The sequence below is a fragment of the Harpia harpyja genome, chromosome 6 (assembly GCF_026419915.1).
Source record: "Harpia harpyja isolate bHarHar1 chromosome 6, bHarHar1 primary haplotype, whole genome shotgun sequence".
Classification (NCBI taxonomy): Eukaryota; Metazoa; Chordata; class Aves; order Accipitriformes; family Accipitridae; genus Harpia; species Harpia harpyja.
Window position 1 is genome coordinate 69,729,213 of NC_068945.1, and position 27,995 is coordinate 69,757,207.

The 27,995-nt window shown below is 56.0% G+C and overlaps 2 protein-coding genes across 3 annotated transcripts in view; one reads left to right on the top strand and one right to left on the bottom strand.

The window, feature by feature from the left end:
- The window catches only part of TNPO3 (transportin 3), a 43,280-nt gene extending 20,397 nt beyond the window's left edge, over positions 1 to 22,883 (top strand). For both annotated transcript variants that reach the window (XM_052788870.1, XM_052788871.1), the window contains exons 5-23: positions 2,836 to 2,979; positions 5,748 to 5,923; positions 9,251 to 9,389; positions 11,080 to 11,226; positions 11,900 to 12,007; positions 12,406 to 12,497; positions 13,832 to 13,971; positions 14,059 to 14,250; positions 15,567 to 15,658; positions 16,576 to 16,652; positions 16,954 to 17,014; positions 17,489 to 17,629; positions 18,646 to 18,762; positions 19,685 to 19,779; positions 20,002 to 20,158; positions 20,402 to 20,569; positions 20,747 to 20,859; positions 21,800 to 21,891; positions 22,038 to 22,883. In XM_052788870.1, coding sequence (XP_052644830.1) covers positions 2,836 to 2,979; positions 5,748 to 5,923; positions 9,251 to 9,389; positions 11,080 to 11,226; positions 11,900 to 12,007; positions 12,406 to 12,497; positions 13,832 to 13,971; positions 14,059 to 14,250; positions 15,567 to 15,658; positions 16,576 to 16,652; positions 16,954 to 17,014; positions 17,489 to 17,629; positions 18,646 to 18,762; positions 19,685 to 19,779; positions 20,002 to 20,158; positions 20,402 to 20,569; positions 20,747 to 20,859; positions 21,800 to 21,860 — 2,220 coding nt within the window. In that variant the 3' untranslated portion in view covers positions 21,861 to 21,891; positions 22,038 to 22,883. The remainder of the gene's footprint in view (positions 1 to 2,835; positions 2,980 to 5,747; positions 5,924 to 9,250; positions 9,390 to 11,079; positions 11,227 to 11,899; positions 12,008 to 12,405; positions 12,498 to 13,831; positions 13,972 to 14,058; positions 14,251 to 15,566; positions 15,659 to 16,575; positions 16,653 to 16,953; positions 17,015 to 17,488; positions 17,630 to 18,645; positions 18,763 to 19,684; positions 19,780 to 20,001; positions 20,159 to 20,401; positions 20,570 to 20,746; positions 20,860 to 21,799; positions 21,892 to 22,037) is intronic.
- Positions 22,657 to 27,935, bottom strand: IRF5 (interferon regulatory factor 5). The gene is given in 10 exon segments (XM_052788877.1): positions 22,657 to 23,502; positions 23,635 to 23,753; positions 24,002 to 24,391; positions 24,818 to 25,093; positions 25,199 to 25,229; positions 25,346 to 25,398; positions 25,684 to 25,873; positions 26,742 to 26,772; positions 26,774 to 26,924; positions 27,831 to 27,935. Coding segments are annotated over 9 exon segments (1,467 nt in total). The 5' UTR covers positions 26,917 to 26,924; positions 27,831 to 27,935; the 3' UTR covers positions 22,657 to 23,268.
- Between the last annotated feature and the right edge of the window lie 60 nt (positions 27,936 to 27,995).

Sequence of the window (27,995 nt, forward strand, 5' to 3'; positions counted from 1 at the left end):
GACCTCAGTAAATGAGTAGCCAACCTGATCCCTGACTCAGGCTGCAAACGGAGCATGTGCCATAGCCTCTAGAGCTTCCCGTTAATGTCTACCATTTCACGCTGCTTATCTAAAGAAGGAAAGATAACGTACCCTCGGCAGCACGTAGCAAGTCTGTAATTCCACCAAGCAGCTGGTTAATGTCACCGTGCTCCAGATGGAGTCGAGGTTTGGTGCGTTTAATTGCAGTGTCTCGTCAGCAGTCGTTTCTCTGCTCTGCAGCCCTGTCTTTCCGTGCTTGGCCGCCCTGCACTCTTGGGTCTGTGGTCTCCCCATCTCTCTGCCAGGTGCCTCCCTCTTGCCCTGCTAGCCTGCTGGTCGGTACTCCTTTGTTAGTGGAATTGTAGCTGTTGAAGATAGGAGGAACCTTAGCCTTTAGGATCCTTCATACTTTATCCATGTGAAATGACCCATGTTTTGCAGTGCTTTTTTATGCCATTTCTCCAAATTACAGAATCACGGTCTCCCTTTGCTGTTAGACTGTCATTTAGATTTTCTCCTCATTGATGAGCAAAACTGTAAGGTTTCAGTTTTACTTGTGACCGTGTTCTCCTCTCCTCAACTGATACTTCTTCATGTCTTTTCTAGCTCCAGCGTGCAGCATCTTTGCACGTCCCCAGTACTGTGCTGCACAGAAATAAGGCTCTGGGCTTGCTTTCAGGAGCCAGAGAGAAGGGGGATGCTTGCCCTGGGATTTGATTCTCTGCCCAGAGAAGCCTGTCTTCTTGTGGTGCATTGCTTCATCTTCCTCCAGACTCGTGTAACCTGCCATTTCATTCATCCCCTCCTGCCTCTCAGATGTTAGCTGCAGTCCCTCCCCAATATTCCTTCCCTCTCTGAATCCCCTTCTCTGATGGGACCCAACACAAACTCAACTCCAAGCAGTTTTCCTTTGTTTAATTTGGAGAAAAGGGTGGTAAGGAGGGTTGAGTTTAAGTTTGCATCTGAAACCTTTGCAAAAGGTCCCCGTTCTGTTTCCACGCTGCTTTTTGTGGGTCTGTGGTTAAGACAGCCACAGAGGGTATCTGGAATAGAGATACGAGCGTGGCAGACACTTCTGGTGGATGTTTCGTCTTTGCGCAATGTCTGGTTTTGGCTTTCCCCATGGAAGCCTGGGAAGGAGGATTCATTCTCTGGAGTTACTCCAGTAACTCTGAAGGAAGGAGAATCATGATGATCCAGGATGTATCAGGACACAGAGCTGAGCTGTGTCCTCTGCTCAATAGCAGCTCAGGTCTTGCTTGAGAAGACTCTCTTCCCCCCCTTACGCTGTATTCGTCCCAGCAGAGGTCCATGCCATTACCACCACAGCCTTTAGGGGAGCCCAGTTCCACTTTTTCCATAGGCTTAGCTGTCTTTGAACAAGTCGTCACTCACTTCTAAAACTTTTTTCACCTTCCTCGAATCCCTACACCGTATCATCCCTCCGAGCTGTCTCCAGCCCTCAGCGTTCTTCCTAGGAGGTCTCGGAGAAGTCTGGCTGTCACATCGGTGAGACAGGCAACATCACCTCGCTCTGGCTGCTCGCAGCCTTACCGGAGACAGCGCGAGGCCCCAGTGTTGGATTGCCAAGGGTCATAGCCCTGTCGTAAGACTCTGTGTTCAGACTTCTTCTGCATCTGCCTGGAGCTTTCGTGGTAAATCCCAGCACAAGCATTTCAACCACCTGCCTGAAGAGCAAACTTAAATTTTCTGCGTAGGATTTAAATGCTAAATTTACTTTCTTGAGTTACAAAATGGGGTTTTAAAAAATTGTACAGGGACTGTGATGAAGTATGACATTCTGCCTTCAGGATTGAAGTGTCAAGCCAGGATCTCTGGAAGCTGTCATGTGCAGGATTGCTTGGCCAGTCTAGGCTCTCTTCTGGGGAGAAGGGAGTCTGGGATGCTTCTCCAGGTCCTACTTGTCCACTTATTCTTCCTTTCCCTCAGCCTGGCGAGGTCAGCGCTTCCTCTGGTGTTAAGTTTTGGTAAGGGTTGCTGTTAGGTGCTGTTGTATAGCAGGAGTGTTGACCATCACTGGAATGACACTGCGATAGTGTGTTTGGGCTGTCCTCAGGTTGGCCTTTGGGGTAGGTTTGACCCTCAGGACCGATATTCTCTTTGACAGCGGTTGTTTTGTGGTGGGGAATATGAAATTGAGATTTGAGCGAGTTTAGGGATTTATCATGTATGAAACTCATGTCTCTGCTCCACCAGTCTGAGACAGGATTCTGCAGAAAACTGATGGGCTGGGAATGAATGAAAACACTCCAACTGCTTTTCTCGCTTCTGTAACAGCAGCTGAAGTTGACTGAGAGGTTTTTGGCTCTGCCCCTACATCTCACCAAGTCCAGGGCTACTTCACTCGGGGATGGGGATGTTGGAAGCACTCTCCTTTCTCGAATGTGCTTCGTGTGGAGTTTGAGAGGGTGCTCAAAGTCCACGTGCTGTTGAGAGGATGTTTGCAGAACTGTCGTGTTCCCGATTACAGAAGCAGCGTGGGGACATGGTCACCCTAGGCAGATGTAAAAGTCTTCTCTGCTGGTGTGGGCATCCTCAGGTGTCTTTGGTCAGAGTGCTGCTTCCATGTAGGTACAACACTGCTGCTTGATTGCTGAAAGTTGTGCCTGCCTTTTGGAGGGATCACTGCTGACTGTCCCAGGCCCCCTGTATCTTGCTAAGTGTCATGGGTGGGGTTCTTGATGCTAATTGTAGAGATTCCAGGATGGCTTTCCAAAAGTTATTTATTATTTTGCTTGGGAAATTACCTGTTGGAGCTGGGGTCCTAAGCAGTTCTTCCTTGTCCTGCTGTAGATGACGTGTGTGGAGAAAGCAGGCAATGATGAGAAGATGCTCATCAAAATCTTCCGGTGCCTGGGGAGCTGGTTCAACCTGGGTGTCCTGGACAGCACCTTCATGGCAAACAGCAAGTTACTGTCACTCCTCTTCGAGGTGCTGGTGAGTATTTCTGTTGGAAAATGAGGTGGTGGTGGGCCTTGGGTACCAGGATGGTGTCACTTTTAAATCCAAGAGTGACTGAGGTGTGGAAGGCAAATTTCATCCCTCCTGTCTTGAGCAGGAACCCTCTGATTCCCTCTTTACCTTGATCAGCTCCGTAGAGCGGGCTGCCCCTCTCTGCTAGCAGGCAGGGAAGTGCAAGTTCTCCGTGCACAGTAACAGATCTGCGCTGCCTGAAATGATGATCTTCCTTTTGTACCGGTTGTCCACCTTGGAGGACAGTCGGAGACCAGCAGCACACAGCAAGAGTCCTCTTCTGGCTGCCGCTGCGAGTTCCCATACATCTTCCCTGCCTCCTGTTAGCCCTGGGAAGCTTAGAAGACAGCACATAAGTAACACCTAATATTGGCCAATCTCTCAAGGGTGAAAACAGAAGTACACTTCAGGGTTTCCTCTGCCTGTGTGCTTGGTCCTTAGTTCAGAATTTGTGATGTGGGGACAAGACTAATGGACAGAAAGTATTGGCAGAGCTTTCAGATGCAAACAAAAAAGCACATGTGTGTTTGGCTATTTGCATGGAGAAAAGAGACTCTGCAGCTCCTTCAGGATTATTCTTTCCTCCCCATCTTCTATTTTGACCCAGAGAATATGTGCTCAGAGGCGAGAATCTTTCCCTGTTCTTGGGCAGGCATGAAAGACTCTGAAATCTCTCCTGAGCAGCTACCCTTGCCTGGTTTTACTGAAGCCCTTCTCAGCCGCCTGGCTCAGCTATCCCCACGAGAGCTTTCCTGTGAAGTGGTGCCCGTGATGCACCTTCTCCCCGCACCGCTTGGGAATGGAATGGGAGCTGTTCCTGCGGAGCTGGCCGGGCAGATGGCGATGGGGGAGAGCGGAGGTCGCTGCTCTCTGTGGCGTGTCGGGCTGAGGCAGAGCTGCCACAGAGACAGAGGTGTTGGGTTGCAGGAACCTTCCTGCTACATCACCATGAATGATCCTTTCATCTCCATAAACTCGTTACTATGCTCGCTGGCACACAGTACATCAAGAAAAAAGTTCAAAGACTATTTAATCTTCTATTTATATCTGTTCTCCTTAATCCTACTGTACTAATCATCAATTTTGGAGCCTATATTAAGCGGATATCTTGTCTATTTCAAGCGGGAGCCAGGTTCCATTTTTCTGTGGTGGTTGCAAACCGTTCAGAGCAGAATAGAAGATTGAACATCTGAGAAATGACCGTTTCTAGCCATTACCGTGGGTTGCCACTGCTGCCAAAGTAGGTGCCAGCTGTACTTTTGAGCATACTTAGACTTTAAGAGAGAGGGAGTTTTGGTCTGAAACACACTGTGCTTGGTCCTTGCTCCAAACCAAATTGTTTTATGGGGCTCTGAGCAAAATACATTTGTTCAGTGCATTGTTGAAGTAAGTTTGCCATCCTCATGGGTTTGATCATTGGTTAGTTTTGGCTGTTGTCTGTTGTTGAAGAAAGTGCATTTGTTTAATACTAAAATCAGGGGTTTTTTGGTTTGTTTGTTTTGTTTTCTTTCCAGATTTTCTATAAAATAATACTTTATTCCTTTTCTGACATTTTCACCTTGGAAAATTAACTACTGATGGTGTTTGGGGTTGTTGGGTTTTTTTGTCCTATCTGAATGCAGGAGAGCTGAAGAGGCCAGTTAAATGGGGAGGTTAGGAGAATCCCGCATCGCTGTGACAGGGAGGGCAAGGAACTGAACAACCAGAAAGGAGGAATTCCCGGAGGACAGAGGTTTCTGCTGCGGCACTGCCTGGACCTGTGACCCAGCGCAGGAATTGTCTATTCCTCCGCTCGTTGTTAAACAGGATCCCTCATTTGCATCTATTCCATGGTGCAGATTCAATTAATGACAAATGCAGATGAGGGCTTCCATTCAGTGGGAAAAGGAACAGACAATATTCATGCAGGGACCCAGCTCCCAAGCAGTGCTGCAGCAGAAACCCCTCTCCCCCAGGACAGGGCGTTTGGCTCACCAGCCTTTTTATTGTGTTAATGTTGCTTTTAAATCAGGCATTTTTCCTTCCTCCCCTTCCAGCTTCACGCGGGACCATGAATTGTTTTCCAAATGCGTTGAGATCTCATGTGAAAGGACAGAGGCACACACAGAGTTACTGCTCCTTTGTTTCCTCTCTGGGCTTCGCTGTTTGCTCTCTCCTCCTTCTTAGTATGCCAGTCTTGTCTCCCTCCTTAATTGCTCGGGGCTCCATGGGAGCCATTAAAGCGCCTGTTAAATCAGCCTTGCACAATCGCTATAAACCTCTACCAGGCGGGGCCTGAAATCCACTTGTTCACCCTCAGACCCTCACAATGATAAATATTTCACACGTGCTTGTGAGAAACCTTGTCTTCTTCTTCACTGAGGACTTGATGATCCTTATGGGTCCCTTCCAACTTGAGATACTCTGTGATTCTATGACCCAGCCAGGGTAACGAGTAGCACAACATTTTCTTTCCTTCTGAACTGCTGTGGATTTCGTTTGGCATTTTTCCTCCTGTGTTTGCCTCTCCCAGGGAAGACTCGGTGGAGTCCCATTGGGGAGGGTCAGTTTTGACCTCAAGTGTCCGCGGTGGTAAAGCAGCATAGGCTTTGCAGGGTAGGAGTGAGTTATTGGGAGCTGTGGCTATGGAGAAGCTCTACAAAGTATTTCAGGAACAGCAAAAGACTAGTTTTTCCATTACCATCTCATTTCACATATAATCACTGGGCTCTTCTGCTTCTTGTTTATTGCAGCAACAAGACAAGACATCATCAAACCTCCATGAAGCCGCTTCAGATTGCGTGTGCTCAGCCCTCTACGCCATTGAGAACGTGGAGACGAACCTTCCCCTGGCCTTGCAGCTTTTCCAAGGCGTCCTCACTCTTGAGAGTGCCTATCACATGGCTGTAGCACGTGAGGACCTAGACAAGTAAGTGAACTTGCAGCCGCGGCTGTGCCCGGAAAGGAAGGAGAGGTACAGTAATTAACTGTCACGGTGTCTGTCTGCGGTTATTTTTGGAATCCGCGGTGTTTGCGTGCCGCGCACTGAAGTCTCTTATGCAAATAAGTATTTGTTGAATGAAGACAAGTGAGCAAATGACTTCCTTGCCCTTGGTGCACCGATTTGTGCTCCAGGAGTGTGTGCTCAGCTCAGGCTTTGGCAGAGAGTTAGACTGTCACCAGACTTGGCTTGCTGGGACGCTTGGTCTTCCTTGCAGTGGGCAAAGCGCAAGGGAAGTATCCTGAGGTGCAGCTGATGTGTTGCCAGCCTTAAAATAGAGTTTAGAAGCAACCTGTTTCTCCTACTGCCTCCTCTCCACAAATGTCCATACCTGGCTCAGCTGTTAGCAATGGAAAGAGGACTGGATGTGCTGGCTGGGTCAATAGCCCCTCATTCTTGACTTACAAGAAACTGTAGCCATCGTACCTTGATCAAGCACGTTGAAACCAGAGCTTCCTGCACGTTGGCTGCTACGAGACGTTGCTGCTCTGATTGGAAACCCTCTGATCTTCAGCCTCGGTTGATTCTAGGCCAGTTCATGCCTATTCTCTTTTGCCAACATTGTCTTAACTTGAATAGCTCCCCAGCTGGTGCTTATTCCCAGATGCATTTGTAGGTAGGAAGCAGCCAGCCTTGAGTTTGCATAAACAAGCCCAGCTCTTTCAGTCCTGAGATGGCTTTCTTTTCCCTGGGTGATCTTTAGTGCTCCCATTCTGAATTTAACTTCCTTGAGCAGAAGGGCCTGAGAGGTACGTGCTGCTCCAGGAGGGATCTCGCTCCTGTGTGTTGGCATTGTGGCATGCCTGTGTGCAGGCAACGCCTTGCCTGGCATCTCTTGCCTTTCTCGTCACCTCGCAGTGTCAGTGTTTTGGTCATCCTGTGACTGAGTCCATCCACAAGTTGTCAGAAGCGGACAACTTTTCCTGCTCAAGTTTAGATGGTTTTCATTCTTCTTCTGCACAGATACTGCATCCACCATTATTGCTTGCTCTTCGTTCTTTATGTGGCTGTCGCTAATGAACTTAGACAAGATCAGTTGTGAGAGTGATCTGGAACCTCCCTAGTACCAAACTGGTATTTCCTCTTCAGCCCAGCCTGCTAACCACCCCGCTAGCCAACTGTTCATCCCTGCCCTCAACTGTGCTTTATCCAGTTTAACCAGCTTCTGTGTCACACCATGATCTGCTCCGCTCCACTTCTCCTATTTTAAAATATTACTGATAAGAATTAGATGGGTCCAGTCTATTTTTGGTAAACCCCTGTTGCATTTAGCCCATTTCCCTCCAACTTCCATGTATTTGGAAAACTATGTAGGAACTTGCTCGTGCTACTGAGGGCAGATTAACTGGCCTGTATTTGCCAGACCCTGTGTCCCCAGTGCCAAATACGAGCGCGTTTTGTGGCTGTGCAAGGTGTTGCCATGGACGGAAACCACAAGACCAGCAGTGAAGCTGTAGGACAGATGTCCAGTGTCCGATTTTTGACTCCTGGGATGGCAGTTAGCCAGTCTCCACTCCTTCCACCCTGGACGTTAGCAGATTCTCGCATCTAAACAGCCTCCTCACTCCTCCTGCCTTTGTCTCTCCTGTTCAGCCACGGTATTGAAAACTGATGTGTATTCACATAGTTAGAGCTATGCCACAAATCTTTAATTGTGCCGGTGCCTTCAGTGCGCAGCAGTTCCACCAGCTGTTTATTACAGCTGAAAAATCCTGTGCTGTTTTGTGACCGTCCTTGGCAGGGTCTGGCACTGGTTTGGCTTCTGGCAATTGTCGCTTGATCTCTGCTCATCTTGCCTTGCAAAATCTAGCTGTCTGCTTTTCAGTCCTCCTCCCTGGCAGCCCTTCAGCTGCTTGGAGGCACTTGGCTCACTGCAGAGGCTTTTCTGATGACTTAGGCTCAAGAACTCAACAAGCATCCCCCCTCCCCTTGTTTCAGCACAAAGCCCAGATAACGTATGTGCCTTTGACTTAAGGAAATTCCAAGCCTCTGCCATGTTAAACGAGATTTCCACAAGCAAAATGAGTAGTTACTCCTCAAAGTTAGCCCTTTTGAAATTGAAAATTATAGTAGCATCTGTTCCTATTTATCCTTCCATTTAACACTAATAGAATTAGTCTTCAGCTGTCAGGCATGTAAAAGTTTGTTATAATATCCTCTCTGCCTGGTAAGACTGACTCTGCAATAGCATCTCTTCGGTCTGTGACTTTCTGAAAAATGTGAAAGCTTTCATCTTCAGGAATTGCTGGGGCACGGTATAATTAGTAGCATCTGTTCTCCAGTCTCTGTCAGAGAAGGTAGTCTCCCCTAAACGCTTCCAGGTATTGTATAAAGGCCCTGCTGACGGCACTGGCGACATCTCGCCGTATTTGATCTGCTCCTGGGGATACGCTGCAGAGCTGGTGGGTTGTGTAAAGGGTGAAGCCTTTTGGGATTAAAAAAAACCCAAACCAAAACATCTCACATGGGGGACTCGCCTCTGTCTTTAAGACAGGCGTTAGGGTGTGCTTGCAGCACATCTCTGGATGCATGTTGTTTTTGGATTCCCTAAACCTCTCCAGAACAGGAATACTAAAACCAAAGCCCAGGTCTAATGGCTTATCTTGGACCTCTCCCCCAAATCCCCGATTTGAAGTTGTTTTATTGGGGAGGAGTCATCCTTGGTTTGATGCCATGCTTCCTCCATCACACCATGCTGTGGCTCCAGGTTGTTCACTCTTCTGTCTGGTTCTGCAGTCTTAAAGCAGAGTAAAGCTTGTAGTTCAACTTGGCCACTAAATTGTTTTTGTGTTAAGAGCAGCCTGTGTTTTTACGCAGCGCTGTCCCCTGGACAATGGGGCAATGGGACATCCGGGGTTTATTTTTAAAGTAGGTTTGTGTATTTGTCTTCTGAAACGTGGCACCTTCCGGGTGCTGAATTAGACTCCAGCTGTTTTGTAGCAGACGTCCTGTGCCTTGTCACCCGATGCTGTGATTTTGGAGAAGTTTTCTCAGATACTGTGGGTAATATGAAAATTTCGTAAGATTTGCTTATTGGAACACAGGGTTTTCACCTACTTCTGAACAAAGCCAAGTTCCCCTATTTAAGTGTTGCCCAACTGCTGACGGAAAGCTAAAGCAGAAGTCGATATTTCTTGGTCCAAGATGAGGCTCCAGGGCACATTACCTGCATGGAGCAAATCTCTCCTGTGCTGGGATATCTGGTCCCGTGTGGAAGATCTTTCTGACTTGTGCCCTGTTTTTTTTCTTCACCAGGGTGCTCAATTATTGCCGTGTTTTCACTGAGCTGTGCGAGACGTTCCTAGATAAAATCGTTTGTACGCCAGGCCAAGGGCTGGGTGACCTGCGGACGCTGGAGCTGCTGCTGATCTGTGCAGGTCACCCGCAGTACGAGGTGAGTGAGGTTTACCCGTGTTCCTCTCCTCATCCCTATCGCCACATCTCACTTGTCCAGAGTTGAGTCAGTGGAAAAAATCTTTCTCTTCTGTTGCCACGTGGTTGGGAGGCTTCAGTTCCTGTGAGCTGCTGGCCCTGAAATGCCTGCTCTGCATTTGTGATGCAGAAATCTGACTTAGCTTCCCCTTCCCAGCATCCTGGATATGCAGTACTGCGAGTACAGCTATGAAAGCCTCTGTTATTTTCTTTCCACGTGTTCAACTTAAGTTAAGCTTTGCGGGGATTGCAGTGTAGCTTATGGTAACTTTGCCCTCTAAGTAAGTTAAATACTGTTTTGCATCACAGCTCCCTGACCGTCCTGCCTTAAGTACCGAACATTGTATTTAAGCTGCAGTCTCCTCTTAAACCCCCCTTTTATTCTTCCAAAACTGTTAATTGAATCCCAGTAGCTGATCCTTGGCTGACTCGTGTCTGTGTTCAGCAGACGGAGGTTCCTTTGCAGAGGGGTTGTCCTGCTAGATCTGACACGGGGAGCAGGGAGGTGCCGGCTGGGATTTGCTGGGGTGTGCTCCCTTCCTTCCCTCTGTGTTTAAGGTCCCACTGGGGGAGGGATGCAGCCCTTGAAGTGATGGATGGGAGCGGGGTATGGAATGAGCTAGTGCCCTCTCCAGGACTGTGTTTTCCAGAAGCTTTCAGAGCCCTGAAAGTCCATCAGACCTGAGAACCAGCAGGCAAGTTAGCTAAGAAACGATGGCTGCTGCGATGCAACCTTTGGGGACTTGTTTGCCGTGGAAATTGTGGAGTAGCTGTGCTTCGTCAGGTCTCTGTGGTGCTTTCTTGGGACTCGGTGACTCTTTTAGTCCCCTTTCCAGTTCTGTTAAGCTCAGTCTCCCTTGGGCATGACCTTGTCCTGTGCCAGTGATGCTTAGGAGGACTTGAAGCTCTGCAGCTGCTCCTGAAAAAAATCTGCACTCTCTTTTTGTTTTTTTCTGCAATAACCCTACTTATAAAGAGGCTGTAGGCTTTGGAGCAACGTCACCTTCCAGCCTGAGCTGCTCTCTTGGAGATGTTTGCTCCTGTCTGGGGTTGCTGTCCCCCTTGCATTGTTAGCCCAAGCCTGCATGCACCCCGAGCTGGCCATCGGGATGGTTAGACCATTAAATGTCCAGGCACAGGCAGTGAGGTGGGCAAACTCTTCCACCAACGTGGCTCTCTGGTGATGAAAGTGTACCTGCAAGCAGCAAAATGCCCCATAGCTTGTTGGGGCAGGCTCGGTATTAAACATCTCTAGATGCGTGAGCAAGGACAGAGGGAGGGCATGAATCAGGTCAGGGAGATAAAAACTTATCGCTGGCAGGTTTGACTGATGTGAAATGGGGTGATGTCCACGCTTTGAAGCAAGAGATGGTTCTTATGCTTCAATGTTAATTTTGCAGAGAAGAGGCTTTACTTCTGAGGGCCGGTGACAGGTTTTCAGATTAACTCAGTGGGTTTCAAATCCCTTATTAAGTGACAAGCAGCAGAGGAGATCGGCAAAGCTGGGGGAACCGGTCCACGTTTCCTCATCGTGTGATAAAGCAGCACCGATGGAAATCTGTGGTACCTCACCACGCTGTCGGGAGCAGCAGCAGGGTAGAGAAAAAAATGCTCTGTTGCTAACAAGATGCTGAATTTTTCTTTCTAAACAGGTGGTAGAAATTTCATTTAACTTCTGGTACAGGCTGGGGGAGCACCTGTACAAGACAGACGATGCAGTCATCCACAGCATCTTCAAAGCCTACATCCAGCGCCTTCTCCACGCTCTGGCCAGACACTGCCAGCTTGATTCAGACCACGTAAGGCTGCATTTGCTTTGTTTCCTCTGGAGGCAGCCGGGACGGTAGGATGTGTTTGTCCTCACTGCTGCGTGCCAATGGCTCTCCGTAGCCATAGGGCTCGGCAGGTAATAGTTCTGCAGTTGCAGTGATTGCAGAGAGAGGACTGAGAGTAATTAAAATTGCTGTATTAAACCTCTTTTCATTAAGTTGGTTCTTGTTCTACAGAGCTTTCTGGCATCTAGTTGCTGCGGGATGACCCTCTCCCGCCTCCCCCCAGGTGGTTCCCGTTTTGAGAGCTCTGGAAAGCTGCGTTGTCCCCTGCTTGGGGGCCTTGGTGTTGGAATAAAGCTTGCGCAGCTCGCTAGCCGCAGTACCGTCATTTTTCTCCTTGAAGTCTGGGATGCTTTATCCTTCTTCCATCTTTGCCTAGGCTCCTCATCCCCTTGATTTCCATCCCTTCATCTGTGTGTCAGAGCAGGAATACACAGCGTGTGGCCAGGCTGTTAGCGTTTCCTTTGTGCATGGCTCTCCTTCAGATCCCCTTCAGTGGCTCGATCTGGGGAGAGAAGGGCAGGAACGATGGATCTCTTCTCTAAAACCCAATTGCTTGTCTTGTCCTAGCTGTGGGTGAATGGGAACCTGGATTTCTCTGAGCTGCTCTCACCCTTTTCCTCTCCCTCGCCTCTGTTAGGAGGGTGTCCCAGAGGAGACGGATGATTTTGGGGAGTTCCGGATGCGGGTCTCGGACCTGGTGAAAGACCTGATCTTCCTGGTGGGATCGGTGGAGTGTTTTGCTCAGGTGGGTTTGCGGGAGCATCCTGAGGCACACTTGCATCCATCGCTGTGCTGGAGGTAGCCGAGCCCTGGTGGCCTTCGGGGTGGGGAGGAGGTCACACACATTGTCTCCTCGTGCACAAGGAAGCAACCGTATCTTGAAGTAGGTGGTGGGGACTGTTCTGGGAGAAGCAGGAGGTCTCATGCTTTGGGGTACTAGCTGGGGAAAGCTACTGTGGTCCCAAAATAGCAGGGTGGTCTCTGGAACAGGAGGGTTTATGCAGGTCCACGCCTGGAGTCTGGTATTTCAGGTGTGTGGGAGGAGGTGAGGAGCAGGTGGCGATCTCGCAGGGTGGGATTTGTGACCGCATGCCCCCGAGCTGTGTTCGTAGCTGCTTTTGTGACTGATTCTCTTTCTTGCAGCTTTATGCGACTCTGAAGGATGGGAATCCACCCTGGGAGGTGACGGAAGCTGTCCTCTTCATCATGGCCTCCATAGCTAAGAGCGTTGACCAGTGAGTGTTGACCATCCCGCTCTTGTCTGTAAGGGCTGTGGGGTCAGGCGTTGCCTCCAAGTGAGTTTTGCAGAGATACCGCGAACATCCCAAGGATACTGCTAGGAACATGCTTTCCCAGGCAGCAAACGTTTTAAAACCACACTTTATTTCAGATAGTCCTCAGCGTACGTGGTTTGTACTGCAGCAGTGCAGTACCCCTTGCTGATGCAGCAGTCCTGTAGCCCAAGGATAGAGATCTCCACTTCCTGGCCAGGAATACAGGTCCAGGACGGAGCTGGGACTGCGTGAAGCAGTTGGACCTTCTCAGTTCTACTCTCTGCCTGCCTGGGGACTTTAATGCCACACACCTGAGTTCAGCCCTGGTAAAATAGGATAAGGTTTAGTTTCCCCTTAGTTTATCTCCTGAAAGCAAAGCATTTTTGCCTAGGCTGGTTGTTTGGGATCCTTCTGCATCCAGATCCTTCCACCGCCAGGTAGAGTTTTCCCCGGTATCTTCAGGGAAGGTTAAATCACTTTCTGGAAGCGCCTCTTGTCCCTGGTTTGTTGTAGTGGAAGGGTCAACAGCTAATATCCAGGGCGGCGAGAGCGCAGTGAGTCCTCCTGCGTGTTGACAGCCATGCTGATGCAGTGGGACAGCCTGCCTGGCCTTCACCGGGCTGGGAGCACCGTGTCTGCCTTCTTTGGGAGACTGGGGGAGTCACCACGATTGCTATACGCTCACTGGCTCCCGTTATCTATGTCAAGGCTATTCTTGCTCGTTTTTATCTTCAGTTTTTATTTCTCCTTTGTTTCTGAGAGCATGAGCCTTGCGTGGCCTTGCACTGCTGGAGCACAGGGGACTTCGCTTCCCACCAGCATGTCCCACAAGGTTTTTGCTTGCCCCGTGGCTCCACTGAGCTCAGCTCTGCTCTTGCCATGAGAGGGCAGACAGTGCCAGGCGAGCCAGAGCCCTGCCACTGACATGGGCTGCAGGGAGCCCGGGACTCCCCCTGTAGCACCTTTCCACACTGGGAGCAGGCTCCTCTGGCTTTCTGCAGTCCCCAGAGGATTAATTAGCTTTGTTCTTGTGCCACAAGCACTCTTACTGGAGGTATTTAGTTTCTTCTGCTCTGTTTGGTAAAGCTGGAGGCTGCTGTGCGTCTGGAACCCAGCCCCAACAGCCCGAGCCCCCCACTAGCCCACATCCCAGATATCCAGCACACCACGGCAGCAGGGTTTGCCTGGCTGATACTGAGCGACATGGGAGTCGATCGGGTTCAATAAAACCAGCTACTCTGTGGAAACGGTCCGGGAGCCACCTTGGAGCTAAGCCGGCTGCCTTTTCCCTGCAGGGAGAACAACCCGACCCTGGTGGAGGTGCTGGAGGGGGTGGTTCGCCTCCCCGAGACGGTGCACACCGCCGTCCGCTACACCAGCATCGAGCTGGTGGGAGAGATGAGCGAGGTGGTGGACAGAAACCCGCAGTTCCTGGGTGAGTCCCTCCTGCCACGCCACCCCTCTGCCCTGCGACGAGCCTGGTCTCCGGGACCCCTCCTCACCCCGGCTTTCTCCTCCGCAGATCCCGTGCTGGGTTATTTGATGAAAGGTCTGTGCGACAGGCGGCTGGCCTCGGCGGCAGCCAAGGCCATCCACAATATCTGCTCGGTATGCCGGGACCACATGGCTCAGCACTTTAACGGGCTGCTGGAGATAGCCCGTTCCCTCGACTCCTTCACGCTCTCTCCGGAGGCTGCTGTGGGGCTCCTGAAGGGTGCGTATGGAAAAGCTGACGGTGTTTTTTGAGGGGGTTGTCACTCAACTGCAGATGCTGCAACCCCATTTTCACATGGTTTTTCTTAGACAAGAGTGTCTCGGTTTGCCCTGAGGCACTCCATGTGTCCACATTAAGAGTCTTCTCAAGAGCTCACTTGGGGCAGGAGGTAGAAAGAGATCTTTTCTGGGTTTATAAGCTATCTCCATCCCTGCTCTGAACTTGAAATGCGGGAAGAAAACATTTGAAATGCTTGCATGCCAAGCTAGCAATGGGTTACTGCTGTATCCGAACACTTGGAAGTCGGCTGCTGTACGCACAGGCTGGAAAATTGCGAGTATTTGTCATTTTAGAGACAGTTTGGGCACAAGAATGTAGTTTTTCAACTCCAGCCAGCAGTCAGAGCATTTGCTTCTCACCAGGCCTTTGGCTGTTGGGCATTGTGTGCCTCTTCAACCACGGCTGGTTTCGTGGGTGTGCAGGACTGGTGTCTGGTCTCAAAGATTCCCGATGGATTCGAGTCCTTCCAAAACCTTTAAAAATGGAGCAGCTCTGGAGCTTATACTGTCAGGATGTGTGACTAAAGAGACAAAACTCATGGTTTTTCACTTGTTTGTACTCGTGTATTGATGCAAGCAGCATTAGCCGTGCTTCTGAGCTGCTCCTCTTTGCTGCAAAGTATTTTCTCTTCCTTCTTTAAAACAACGCAATGAATACGTGAGCTGGGGAGAATTTTTTCCTCCTGGTGTTGTCATCAGCCCCAGCCCTGTGGTCTGCTGGCACCTCCGACGCGGGGTGGTTGTGCTCCTCCTGCCTTTGAGTGGGATGCTGTGATGTGGCAGTGGGGAGCGGCTCAAGCGTTCGTCGTCATATTTCATTTTTGTGGGAGCCCTGAAATGCCTTAGCTGTGGGTCAAAAGAAGCTTTTTCAGACCTCATGTTGCTGCTGGGCCAGGGCAAGGACACTGCGGGGGCACGTCGGGGTGCCCAGATGTGCTTGTGATGTCCGTCTGCCTTTAGATCATACCTGTACTCCCACGTGCTGGCATCCCTTCCTCCTTCCCGCCCCGCAGAAAGTATTTTGGTGTCTGGTTTAACCAAAGAGTCGGGTTCAAGCTGTAGAGAAACATCTTCCAGTCTCGGGAAGCAGACCCTGCCTTTGCCTCGGAGCCGTGCCCTCTCCCTGCCTGCACACAGGCAGGACTGGTAGCAGGCTGCAGGCAGGGCCTGTTTGGGAACCTCGCTCATGTTGTGTTTCACCGACCGCACTCCTACGCTGCATTCCTGCTCCTGAGCCTGTCTCCTCTTGCCTTTCAGGGACAGCCTTGGTCCTCGCCAGGCTCCCCTTGGAGAAGATAGCAGAATGCCTCAGTGAACTCTGTGCCGTACAAGTGATGGCGCTGAAGAAGGTACGTCCCAGCCGGAGCTGTGTTAACATGCTCCTTGTCTGTCACTGGTTTGGATGGGACAGATCAGATGCCATCAAGCTGCTGTGGCTCCGTCTTTGCCCAGTGGCTTGATCTGCTGTGGTAATTGCATGTCCTCAAAGTCAGAGGTGTATGAGGAGTCCACGACTGAGACCGTACTTGTCCCTAAGCCTCTCCTGGCTGCGAAATACCTAGCTGGTAGAGCCTGTAATGTGTTAAATGGGAAGAAAAGGGTTCCTAGAAATGAGTTTATGTGCGAGGAGCCAAAGAGCTGGCCTTCCTGAACCCACCTTGAATGCAGCAGGCAGCTTTCACCCCGCATCTCTGGGATGGAGAATGTGGGAACTCGACTTCTTTGTGGGGCATGTGGCCCCAAAAGGTCACGTTCTGGCTGTCCCAAAAACATGGTGGCCCTAGTGACCTTTCCATGCAGATCCAGGATAACGGAGAGTAGAAATCTCGGAGGATGGCAGGAAGAGGGAGGGAAGCGTCAAGAAAGGGACGTGCACGTCCTCTGTCTTTTCAGGATGACCTGTAGCTCCACAAGAGCAGTTCCTGAGAGCTCCTCCTGCCAACACTGCCTGCTCCTAGCAGCTCTCACTTGTTGGCAGGCTTCTCTTCCACCTCTGACCCTGCTCCCTTCTCCTCCAGAGACCCCTTTGAGTAGGCTCTGAATGCGGAGAAGACAAAAAGAGAAGCCACTCTGAGCTTTCAGAGTAACCTACATGCGTGTGGCTGAGGCTAGGAGCTGCCTAGGTCCTAGGCAAGGTTTGCAGAGATGTCTGCTCTGCTTTGGCCTGAAGGGGATGTGAAGGTGCTGCTGGTGGGGTCTGGTGTCCAGGCTGGGAAACGGGGCTGCTTGTGGTCCTGAAATCCCATTGTTTTCCCTTGTCGTCTAGCTGCTCTCTCAGGAGCCGAGCAACGGCCTCTCCTCAGACCCTACTGTGCCCCTGGATCGACTTGCTGTCATATTTAGGTAAGGAAGGAGGGGCTGCGACAGCCTGTGCAGGGGGTTCATGAGCACGTGAGTCAAAGCTGCTCACCCAGAGACTTAAAACCAAATTAGTGGCGGCTCGTTTCCCCCTGGCCCTGAGAGGAATGGGCTGGAAGCTGCTGCTTCAACCAAGTTCAAGACTCCCCAGCTCCTCTAAGCCAGTTTGTGGTCCCCTTCCCGCAGCCTCGGCGGGTGCTTGAGGCTCCAACCCATTTCCTCGGCTTTAAACACAAAACCTGACTGTTTAGAAAAATTACCGTTAACCCTTCGTTGCTTTTCACAGACACACCAACCCCATTGTAGAAAATGGACAGATCCATCCGTGCCAAAAAGTCATTCAGGAAGTAAGTGCCAGCGGGTCCGGATTCGGGGCAGGAATTTCTGCAGGGGGATTGATGGGGGTGTCGTACCGAGTGGTGGGTTTGGTTGCAATCCCCAGCTGCTGGGCAGATCCACGTGTCCGATGGCACCTCTGCCTGGGGCTGTGCGGTGTGGGGGGGGCAGGGGAGGTGGGATTTGGGTCTTCAAACCCCTGGAAGGGGACCTGGCTCTGGAAGTGTCCCAGGTACTTTAATTTCTCTTCCCTTGTAATGCTTGCAGCGCTGCACCAGAGGTATTAAGCCACTCTGAGCTCTTCACTCCTATGTAAAGCTAATTTACGCATCCCATAATGCAGGTGCCTCTTCTTTTCGGGACCCGAGTGGCATCTGCCTGACAGTATAGGAATCTGGGTGTTTTTCGGACAGGAGGGTGCTATTGTGGTGGGGTGCACTGTGTCCTCGGTTCAGCTTTAACCCCTTCTGTCTATCTGCGCTCAGATCTGGCCCGTGCTGTCGGAGACCCTGAACAAACACAGTGCCGATAACCGCATCGTGGAGCGGTGCTGCCGGTGCCTGCGCTTCGCTGTCCGCTGCGTGGGCAAAGGTTCTGCCGCCCTGCTGCAACCGCTCGTCACCCAGGTACGGAGGCTGCTGCCGAGAAACCTCGCTTTCGACATCTTTGTGGGGACGCTGCGATCTTGGGCTTGGAGCTGTCATTGGAAAAAGCTCACTTGGTTCGCATCGGCAGGCAGGCGCGTCTTGTGGGCAGGTGCCCAGGCTGCTATCGATGCGTGGCCAGGCAGCAACCGGTGCTGGAAAGCGCTGCGGTGAATGCCGGCAGTCTCAGGAGTTCCTACGTAAACCCTTGAGGAGCAGAGAGAGCCTTTGAACCGCAAGGGAGAGCTAAGCCCTGCCTGATTGATGCTCTGTAGGTTGTGGGAGCCCTGCAGTTGCATCTGTAATTTGAAAAGTATGCATGAAACTCTGCATTGTTCGACTCCTTGAAGAGGTAACTCTCAGCCTGATGTCAGGTGTCCCCTGCTCTGCTTGGTGCTTCCACTGGGCTAAGGAAGGATCAAAAGCGAGGGGAAGCTGCCTTGGCTTTGGGAGCTGCAGCAAGGAGATGCTCCCAAGTGCAAGATCAGACCTGAGCAAGTACTTTAGGGTGTCCCCTGCCCACCGTGGGGCTGGGGGACGGTCTAGCAGGCTGGGACATCGTCTCAGCACGTGACGAGAGCAGCCCTTTCTCAGAGAGAAGGTGGGACTGCTGGGCAGATCCGGTGGGCAAGCGTCCCTGGCTGGGGCGGTGGGAGGTAACGAGCGTACGGCTTCACCCCTCCATGGCTCGCCTGCGGATCGGAGCTGTGGGCTACAGCCCCTCGCCGTCAGGAAGCCAGGAGGACCGTGCCCCTGGGGTGCAGCTTGTTTGGGGTCTCTGCGGTACGTCCAGCCCTTCGGGAAGCGTGGGGCTGGCCGAGGAAATCCCCAGCCGTGGCAGGGGGGCTGCCAGGTTCCCAGCCAGATCCTGGAGCCGTTGGGCCCCAGCGAGCGGCACGCAGGGACTTCTCTGGTGGAAACAGCCGCGGCAGTTTCTGTGCCGGACCCGCCGCTGCCTGCGGCGTTGGCGGTGCCAGGCGGTGCGTGTCTCCCCGCAGATGGTGAATGTGTACCGGGCGCACCAGCACTCCTGTTTCCTCTACCTGGGCAGCATCTTGGTGGACGAGTACGGCATGGAGGAAGGCTGCCGGCAGGGACTGCTCGACATGCTGCAGGTGGGTGCAGAGAGCCGATGGGTTTGGTTCCCATGTATCTAAATCGTACAATTGTCATCTAGGTTGGAAAAGACCTTTAAGCTCATTGAGTCCAACCATTAACCCAGCACTGCCAAGTCCACCACTAAACCACGTCCCTAAGCGCCACGTCTACACGTCTGTTAAACACCTCCAGGGATGGTGACTCCACCACTTCCCTGGGCAGCCTGTGCCAGTGCTTGACAACCCTTTTGGTGAAGAAATTTTTCCTAATATCCAATCTAAACCTCCCCTGGCACAACTTGAGGCCGTTTCCTCTTGTCCTATTGCTTGTTACTTGGGAGAAGACTGTCCCCCAGCTTGCTACAACCCCCTTTCAGGTAGCTGTAGAGAGCGATAAGGTCTCCCCTCAGCCTCCTTTTCTCCAGACTAAACAACCCCAGTTCCCTCAGCCACTCGTGATAAGACTTGTGCTCTAGACCCTTCACCAGCTTCGTTGCCCTTGTTTCCACGTGCTGGCACAGTAACTACCCCTCTGTGCTCGTGGGGAAGGCTGTGCCGTGGGTGCCCAGAGGGTTTGTACAAAGCAGAGCAGTTTCCCCAGAAACCTAGGCTGGTCCCAACACCTCTCTGCTCTTGTGTAAGTTGGCTGGCTGAACAAAAGCAAGGAGGAGAAGTTTTCGGTTAAAGCAGAACTGGTGAGTGGCTTCTTGTTGGAGATGCTCGGTCGCTGAGGAAGGTGTTGCTGCTTCGGGGCATGTACCCCATCGGGAGGAGAGATCCAGACCTGCCCTTTCGGCCGTGACGGTGGCTGTCAGGAGGAGAAGCCAGGGTGTGATCCACTCTGGTGTGGTCCCTGCTAGAAATCTCCCTGCAGAGAGAAAGGCAGTTTGAGATGTAATCATAGTTAATTACTAACGGATCCCCACGACCCCTCTCCTAGGCGCTATGCATACCCACCTTCCAACTCCTAGAGCAGCCCAATGGCCTTCAGAACCACCCGGACACTGTGGACGACCTCTTCCGACTAGCAGCCAGGTACCCACGCTCTCCTGTCGCCTTCTGCTGCTGCGTGAGGACACCCCAACTAACCCCTCTCTCCTCGTGGAGGGGTCCCCACGCACCCCTGGGAGCGCTCCCATCTCCGTGGGCAAGTGGGAGAAGGCAGGGTGCTGCCTTCCCACCGGCACACGGGGATAGGCAGGGTGCCGGGAAGCCAGGCAAGCGCCGATAACGTCCGTCTGTCCTCTGCCCGGCCAGGTTTATCCAGCGCAGCCCCGTCACCTTGCTACGCAGCCAGGTGATGATCCCCATCCTGCAGTGGGCCATCGCCGCCACCACCCTGGATCACCGGGACGCCAACTGCAGCGTCATGAAGTTCCTGCGTGATCTCATCCACACCGGGGTGGCCAACGACGTGAGTGACCCGTGGGGTCGTTCCTCGGGGCAGGGGTCTTCCTCCGCGGAGTTGGGGGTGCCATCCTCATCGGCGTTTGTCACTGCGGTCCCCTGAGAGCCCTGTCCCGCTGCCGTAGCCAAGCCACCACAGTTACTCCACCGCTGTCGGCGGAGACGTTCTGGGAGTCGCTCCCAGAGCGAGGAGCAGCTTGTCTGTGTCCCCAGGGCACTGCTCACCGCCCCCCTCTTCTTCCTCCCGCAGCACGAGGAGGACTTCGAAGTACGGAAGGAGCTCATCAGCCAGGTGATGAACCAACTGGGCCAGCAGCTCGTCAACCAACTGCTGCACACGTGCTGCTTCTGCCTGCCGCCGTACACCCTGCCCGACGTCGCCGAGGTGCTCTGGGAGATCATGCAGATCGACCGGCCGGTGAGAGGGACGGGATGTACCCCAAAAGGGCACGGGGGGGGGGGGGGGTGCTGAGCCGTCCTGGCATGCACGTGGGCTCACGTGGGGCCAAATCCCAAAGCCTCCCCTAAGCCAGAACGTGGGGAAGCTGGGTTTGGCTCCATATCCTGAGCTTCTCCCTTCTCTTGCTTCCTCCAGACGTTTTGTCGCTGGCTGGAGAACTCGCTGAAGGGTTTACCAAAGGAAACGACGGGAGGAGCCATCCAGGTCACACACAAACAGCTGACGGACTTCCACAAGCAGGTCACGAGGTGAGCGTGCCGGAGCGGGGCAGGCTGCGACGCCGGGAGCCAGGACGGCAATGGGCGGCACGCGGCCGCAGCTCCGTCTCCCTTGTGAGCTCATCTCTGGGCTGCGGGCTGTGCGCCCTGGTGTCCTACAAGGCTCAGTCCTACCTGCTGCTTGCCACGGGTTGTCCTCCAGCAGCCCCAAAGCATCTCCGCAAGAGCCGAGCGTGCTGGTGGGACGTCACCGCTGGCCCCTGCCCACGAATCTGCTCGGATGTCTCATCCGGGGTGTTCCCAGTACAACACGGGCTGTGGAAAGCCTTGCTTTGGAGGGCACGTGTTGCCTTTTCCATCACTGAACAGGTTTTTCTGCTCTTGCCCGAGCCCTGCGCAGCCGGCATCCCTCCTTTCGCAAGCCATCCTGCCGTCCGCCCTCCCTCCGTCTCCTCGGTCCTGTGAGTCACCGGCTCCCGGCCGAGCTGCTCCGACGGCCGGGTCCTGCCCCAGGGCGAGAGCAGGATCAGCCCCGCAAGCTGCAGCCTGCTCCGGCCAGCCGGTGCCCACTGTCCTCCCCTCCATGAGCGGGGTCACCGGCCGGTTTGCGGGCATCAGCCGCTCAACACCCAAACGCTCCCTCGCCCTCTGCCCGGCCCTGGAAAAAATCCTGGAACCCGAGTCTCCTGCTGGGCTCGTCCCCAGGGGCAGCTGGCTCCTTTCATCCAGCCACCACCGCAGCGGCACGCAGGTCCCCTCAGCTGGTCCGGGGGCTGCCGAGCCCGTTTTGTCCCAACGGTTGCCCCTACATCTCTGCCAACATCTCGGAGCCAAGCCACCATCCTCCTGGCTCCCGGTCCCCACCGCCATCGCGTGCCAGCAGGGCTGTGCCGGGCGGAGGACGCCTTCCCCTCTTCCCAAACGTCCCCCTAATGTCACCCCCCTCCCCGTGTCACCCCTTGTTTTGCAGCGCTGAGGAATGTAAACAAGTCTGCTGGGCTCTGAGGGACTTCACCCGCCTGTTCCGATAGCTCCTGCTCCGGCACGGCGCCCGTCTCCCAGGTAAGAGCCGGCGATGGGACCACGAGCGGCCGCAGGGACCGTGACCCTGCCCCACGGTGACGGTGGTGGCACCACGGGCCGTGGGGTTGCGACTCCACGGGAGAAGCAGGTGGGAAGAAGGACTGAGCCCTCTCTCCCCCTCCCAGGAATGTCTTTTAATTAGAAGACAGGAAACGAAGAAAACCAAGAATGTGTCCCACAATCAGCAAAGTTCATCGTGGCCGAGGGCTTTCACTCACTCCAGCGCGTCCCGCCAGCCAGGAGAGCCGGGGCCTGCGCGTGCGCGCGGGAGGACAGCTCGAGGATCCCGCTTTCCCGGCGGATTCGCTTCCCGAACATCGGCTACCGAAACAAGAAAACAAACCAACGGGGGGAAAAAAAATCACAAAAAAAAACCAAAACAAAAAAAAAACCCACAAAAAAAACCAACACACCAACAAACTGCCACCAGACACCGGAGGAAAACGGATTTACCCACACCAGCGTGCGAAGTAGAACACTTTCTGTGGAGGAAAAAAAAAAACCAAACCCGAAACAAACAAACAAACAATAGAAATTATTTCAGGAAAGATAGGGGTTTAAAATAGATTTAGGAAAAGGCAGTGGCTGCAGGCTCTGCCCTCCCCGAGCCCGCTGTGTCCTGCCTGGTGGTGACCTCCTGGAGAAGATGCAGGCGGGACAGACTGTTTAAATATATATATTCTATTATTTTTTTTTTCTTCTTTTTTAGTTTGTTTTTTTGGGTTGGTTTTTTTTGGTTGGGGGTTTTTTGTTTTGTTTTGTTTTTTTATTGCTTTTATTTGGTTTATTTTAGGGTCGGATCGCGCGGGGAGGAGACGGCTCGAGCGAGTGCAGGGACGGGGCTGGGAGAGGGCCGGCGCGGGGCCCGCGGGCACGGCTAGAGCGCATGCTGTTCCCTCTGGGGGTGTGTAGCCATCTCGAGAACAATAAAAACAACAAAAAACTGAAAAAAAAATAAATTAAAAACCCAAGTCCCGGCCTGGTTCTTCTCTCAGGGCCGTGCCTGGCTTGGGGTGCCCTGAGCTGCAGGGAGTGCAGCCACCCCCACCGGCGCTGGCGGTCCAGCGTGGCCCCATTTTCTTGCCGTTTCGCCCCAAAACTGCCATTTTGCATCCTGGGTGGCCCCAGGGAGAGGCGGGGGGGGTCCAGCTTCTCCTCCTGGGACGGGTGATCGTGGCCAGGACGTGATCCTGGGACCCAGTGGATGCTTGTCACCGGCAGCTCCGGAGGGACGGGGATGGCGCTGGGTGGACGCAGCTGGCCAGCCACGGGGTGACAGCGTGGGAAACGCCACCCCACCGGGCGCTGCGGTGGGTGGCCCCTGCGTCCCCCCCACCCCAGCCCCGCGTCCCCTCGTCACTGGGGCAGGGAGCCGGGCGGCAGCACCCAGGGTCCGGCGGCGGGGCCGGGCTCTGGTTGCGCCGGTGGCAGCCGTTGCTGGTTCTGCCAGAGCTGGTGAAGCTCCTTGAACTGTTCCACCATCTTGTCCTTGAGGTCGGGGTGGGAGATCTGCAGGGGGATGCTGTCGGCCGACCAGGACAGCTCTCCCGAGAACATCTCCAGCAGCAGCCGCGCCGCCACCGGCACCACCTGCAAGAGTCCCTCACCGCATCAGCCGGCACGGCACGGCGCGGGGACGCCCACCCGTGTCCTCCGGGCAGCGTCCTGACCTGGGGGACAGCCCCGGGGTGTCCCCGTCCCTGGGAGCCTTTGTCCCCTCACCTGCACCGTGATGAGCTTTTTCTCCTTGGGCTTCTGGTCCGGCCACTCCTCACCGAAGCAGAAGAAGATCTCGAAGGGGGGTGGGGTGGTGGTCTGGCCCTTCTGGAACAGGATGAGGCCTGCGGGGCCGGACGCCGCGGTGAGGGGCAGGATGGGGCCTCGCGCCAGCCTGTCCCACCACCATCCCAGCTGGTCCCCTTGTGCTGGGTGGTGTCCCCCCATGCCACCATGTCTCCCCATCCCAGCTTGGTCCCTCCACGCCATGAGGTCCCCATGTACCAGCTGGCGTCCCCCCATCCCAGCTTGGTCCCTCCGTCCCACCCCGTGTCCTCAAAGGGCACAGGAGACAACCCCGTTCTCCTCTCACCGTTGAGAAACCCCTCCAGGCTGAAGAGCTTGGTCTTCTTCTCCCTCTCGATGGGGTTGGGGCCGGCGCGGTGGGTGGCGCAGGGCCCCGTCCAGAAGACCTTGCACTGGCAGAGGCGGATGGCGTAGATGTCCTGGCCCTGCAGCTCCAGGATGAGCCCGCGGTCCAGCACGTCCAGGAGCTGGTGGGTGTAGAAACGTTGCTTCTCGTTGGGGATGGCGTCGGTGGCGGGGAAGCGGACCTGCTCCAGCGTCAGCGGCCCGAAGAGTTCCACCTGCTCCTGCGTGGGCTCCAGGCTGCTGTGGAAGAGGCGGCAGCCGTGGGGGTTGCTGATGGTGAGGACGCAGACCTGACGGCCCCGGTACTGGAACTTGATCTCCAGGTCGGTCACTGCCAAACGGACGCGGATGTGAGCTGCCTGCCGGGGACCACGCCACGGGCACCCCATCCAGCCACCCCGCACCCATGGCCACCACCATCCGGCCACCCCACGGCCACCCCGCATCCATGGCCACCACCATATGGCCACTCAACAGCCACCCCGCATCCATGGCCACCACCATCCGGCCACCCCACGGCCACCCCGCACCCATGGCCACCACCATCTGGCCACCCCGCACCCATGGCCACCACCATCCGGCCACCCCATGGCCACCCCACATCCATGGCCACCACCATCTGGCCACCCAACAGCCACCCCGCACCCATGCCCAGCCACCCCATGAGCACCCCACACCAACCCTCCCCCCCCCAGCCATCCCCCCACCCATGGCACCCCATCCCCACCCCACAGACAGCCCCCCCCCGGGTCCTTACGCGGCAGCATGTGGGGGCTGATGAGCAGGTTGGGGATGACGTGCTCCATGGGTGCCAGCGGGCAGGCGGCTGGGGGCCCCAGGGTACCCAGGGGGGGCCCCGTCTCGGCGAGGGCGGCGGGGGGCAGCTCGGGGGTCCCGTGGGTGCCCCCCACCTCCCCGGGGAGCAGCGTCGGGGGGGGCGGCGCGAAGGGCCCCAGAGGGCAGCCGCTGCCGAAGGGGGGCTCCTCCTTGGGCCAGGGGTAGGGGGGCAGCAGATCCCCCCCGTGCCGCGTGTCTGGGGGCACAGCGTGGGGTCAGAGGGTGGCCACGGCCCCCCAGCCGCCCCCCAAAACTGCACCCTATACCTCCCCCCCACCCACCTGACACCCCCCCCACTCACCATTGATGCTCAGAGACGTCATCTTCTGCAGCTGCGGGGAGGAGAGCGGGGCGGTTATGGGGTCGGGGTGCAGGGACCCCCCCCGAGGTGTCCCCGGCTTGGGGGTCCCCCCACCCTGACACACACCCCCCCCCCCCCCCCAGGTACCTGGCTGACGTCCTCCTCCACGCCGCAGCCATAGTCATCCTCAGCCACCCCATCTGCAAGGGAGAGATGGGCTGGGCTGGGGGGCTGGGGCTGGGGGGGGGGGGGCTGAGGCTTTGGGGGGTGTAGCGGGACTTGTGGGGGGCTGTGGCATCGCGGGGCGCTGGTTTCTTGTGGGCTGCTGGAACCTCACGGGGTGCTGGGACCCGATGGGGTGCTGGGACCTCATGGGGTACCCAAACCCCTCCCCAAAGCCACCCACCCCCAGTCCCCATCCCTCCCCACCCCTCCAGCACCCTGACACCCCCCCCACCCACCCATGGGTGCCCCCCCCGCCGTACCTACACCGTCGGCCGGGCCCTCGCAGAGCTCGTAGACCTTGTAGGGCTGGAGCGGGGTGGCCTTGGTGCCGTCGAAGAGCAGCCGGAACTCGCGGCTCTTGTTGAGGGCGCAGCGCAGGTTGGCCTTCCACTTGGCCGGGTCCGGCTCGTCCACTCCCTCCGTGAACTTCCCCGTCTCCTGTGCCCACGCCTGGGGGGGGGGTGGGGTGGCCGGGGGTGCTCAGCACCCCCAGCACCCTGGTCTGGGTCCCCCTTGTCACCCTGTCCCACCGTTATCCCCAGGCTGTGCCCCCTTGGCACCCCGTCGTCCCCATCCCGTGTCCCCCTTGGCACCTCGTCACCGCCATCGCCCGCATCCCATCCCCCTTGGCACCCCGTCATCCCCGTCACCCCCCATCCCGGGTCCCCCTTGTCACCTCATTGCCCCCATCCCATGTCCCCTGTGTCACCCCATCACCCCCGTCCCATCCCCTCTGTCACCCCATCATCCCCAACCTGTGTCCCCCTTCTCACCCCATCACCCCCATCCCATGTCCCCCTTGTCACCCATCATCCCCAGTCACCCCTGTGTCTCCCTTGTCACCCCATCGCCCCCATCCCATGTCCCCCCCATCATCCCCATCCCATGACCCCCTTGTCACCCCGTCATCCCCATCACCCCTGTCCCTTGTCACCCCATCGCCCCCATCCCGGGTCCCCCTTGTCACCCCATCATCCCCAACCTGTGTCCCCCTTCTCACCCCATCACCCCCCATCCCATGTCCCCCCCATCACTCCCATCCCATGTCCCCCTTGTCACCCCATCATCCCCATCACCCCTGTCCCCTTGTCACCCCCATCACCCCCATCCTATGTCCCCCCCATCACTCCCATCCCATGACCCCCTTGTCACCCCGTCATCCCCATCACCCCCCATCCCATGTCCCCCTGTGTCACCGCTTCACCCCCATCCTGTGTCCCCCTTCTCACCCTGGTCCCCCCCATTGCCCCCATCCCACGTCCCCCTTGTCACCCCATCGCCCCCCGCCCCGTGTCTCCCCCCCCCCCCCCCTTGTCACCTTGAAGATGGTGTCGTGGTCCTGGGGGCCGGGGGGGGTGGCGGGTGGCGTGGTGCCAGGGGATGGCGAAGCGTCGCCGCTCGGGGTCCAGCCACTGCAGCCCCGGGTAGCGCCGGCTGCTCACCTGGGCCACCAGCCAGGGCTTCAGCCGCACCCGGCGGGGCGGGGGGTTCATGGTGGGATCTGGGGGGGGGGGGGGGGGAGAACAGAAAGGCTGGGGGGCACCGGGGTACCCGCCAGCCAGAGGTGAGGCTGAGGCTCGGCCAGCTCGTGACACGTGTGTGTGTGTGTGTGTGAGGGGCTGAGGCCTGGCCGGCTCATGACACATGTGGGTGAGGGGCTGAGGCCCGGCCGGCTCGTGACACGTGTGTGCAGCTGTGCCCCAAAACGGGAACCGTGTCGTGTGTGTGTGTCCCCCCACCGTGCCACCACCACCCCCCCCCAGGACCCCGGGGTGGGTGGGTGGGGGTAAGGGGTGCAGGGCTGGGTCGGAGCTGGGGTCCCTGCCCGTCCTGGGGGGGTGTGGGGGGGGGGTGTCCCCCCCTAAACGCCGTGTCCCCCCCCCCCCGTGGGTGCGGGGGCGTCACCCTGCACCCCGAAAGCAGAAGCTGCGGCAGCTTCGGGGAAACAAAAGTGGCCCCGAGCTGCCGGGGGGGGGACATGGGGGAGGGGGGGACGACATGGGGGGGGGTGGAAGGGGCCGCACCCAGCGGGGCACCCCCAGACCCCAGCGGGCACGGGGAGGGGGGTCCTGCGCCCCGCGGGGACAGCAGGGTGGCGGTCCCTGCGGGGGGGTCCCTGGGGTCCCTGCGGGGACGGGGGGGGGTCCCTATGGGGATGGGGGCGTCCCCGCGGGGCTTGGGGGGTCCCTGTGGGGTCTGGGGGGGTCCCTGTGGGGACGGGGGGGTCCCTATAGGGACGGGGGGGTCCCCGCGGGGTGGGGGTCACGGTCCCCAAGTGCCCCCCAGGACTTTTCCTGGGCATCCCCGCGGTGCCCACGGCACCCGCTGACTCCCGCCCCCCCCGGGACCCCCCCCCGGGACCGACCCCCCCCGGGACCCCCCCCCGGGACCCGGCTCCGGGACTCACCTGCGCTCCGGAGCCGGGGCCGCCGCCCAGCGCTTCCGCACGGCGGGGCGGGGCCCTGGGATGGGACCGGCCACGCCCACGCCCCCGGGGCGGGGCCCGTGTCCCCGCGTGTCCCCCCTCTGTGTCCCTCCTCCCCCCCCGTGTCCGCCCCCCCACCCCGTGTCC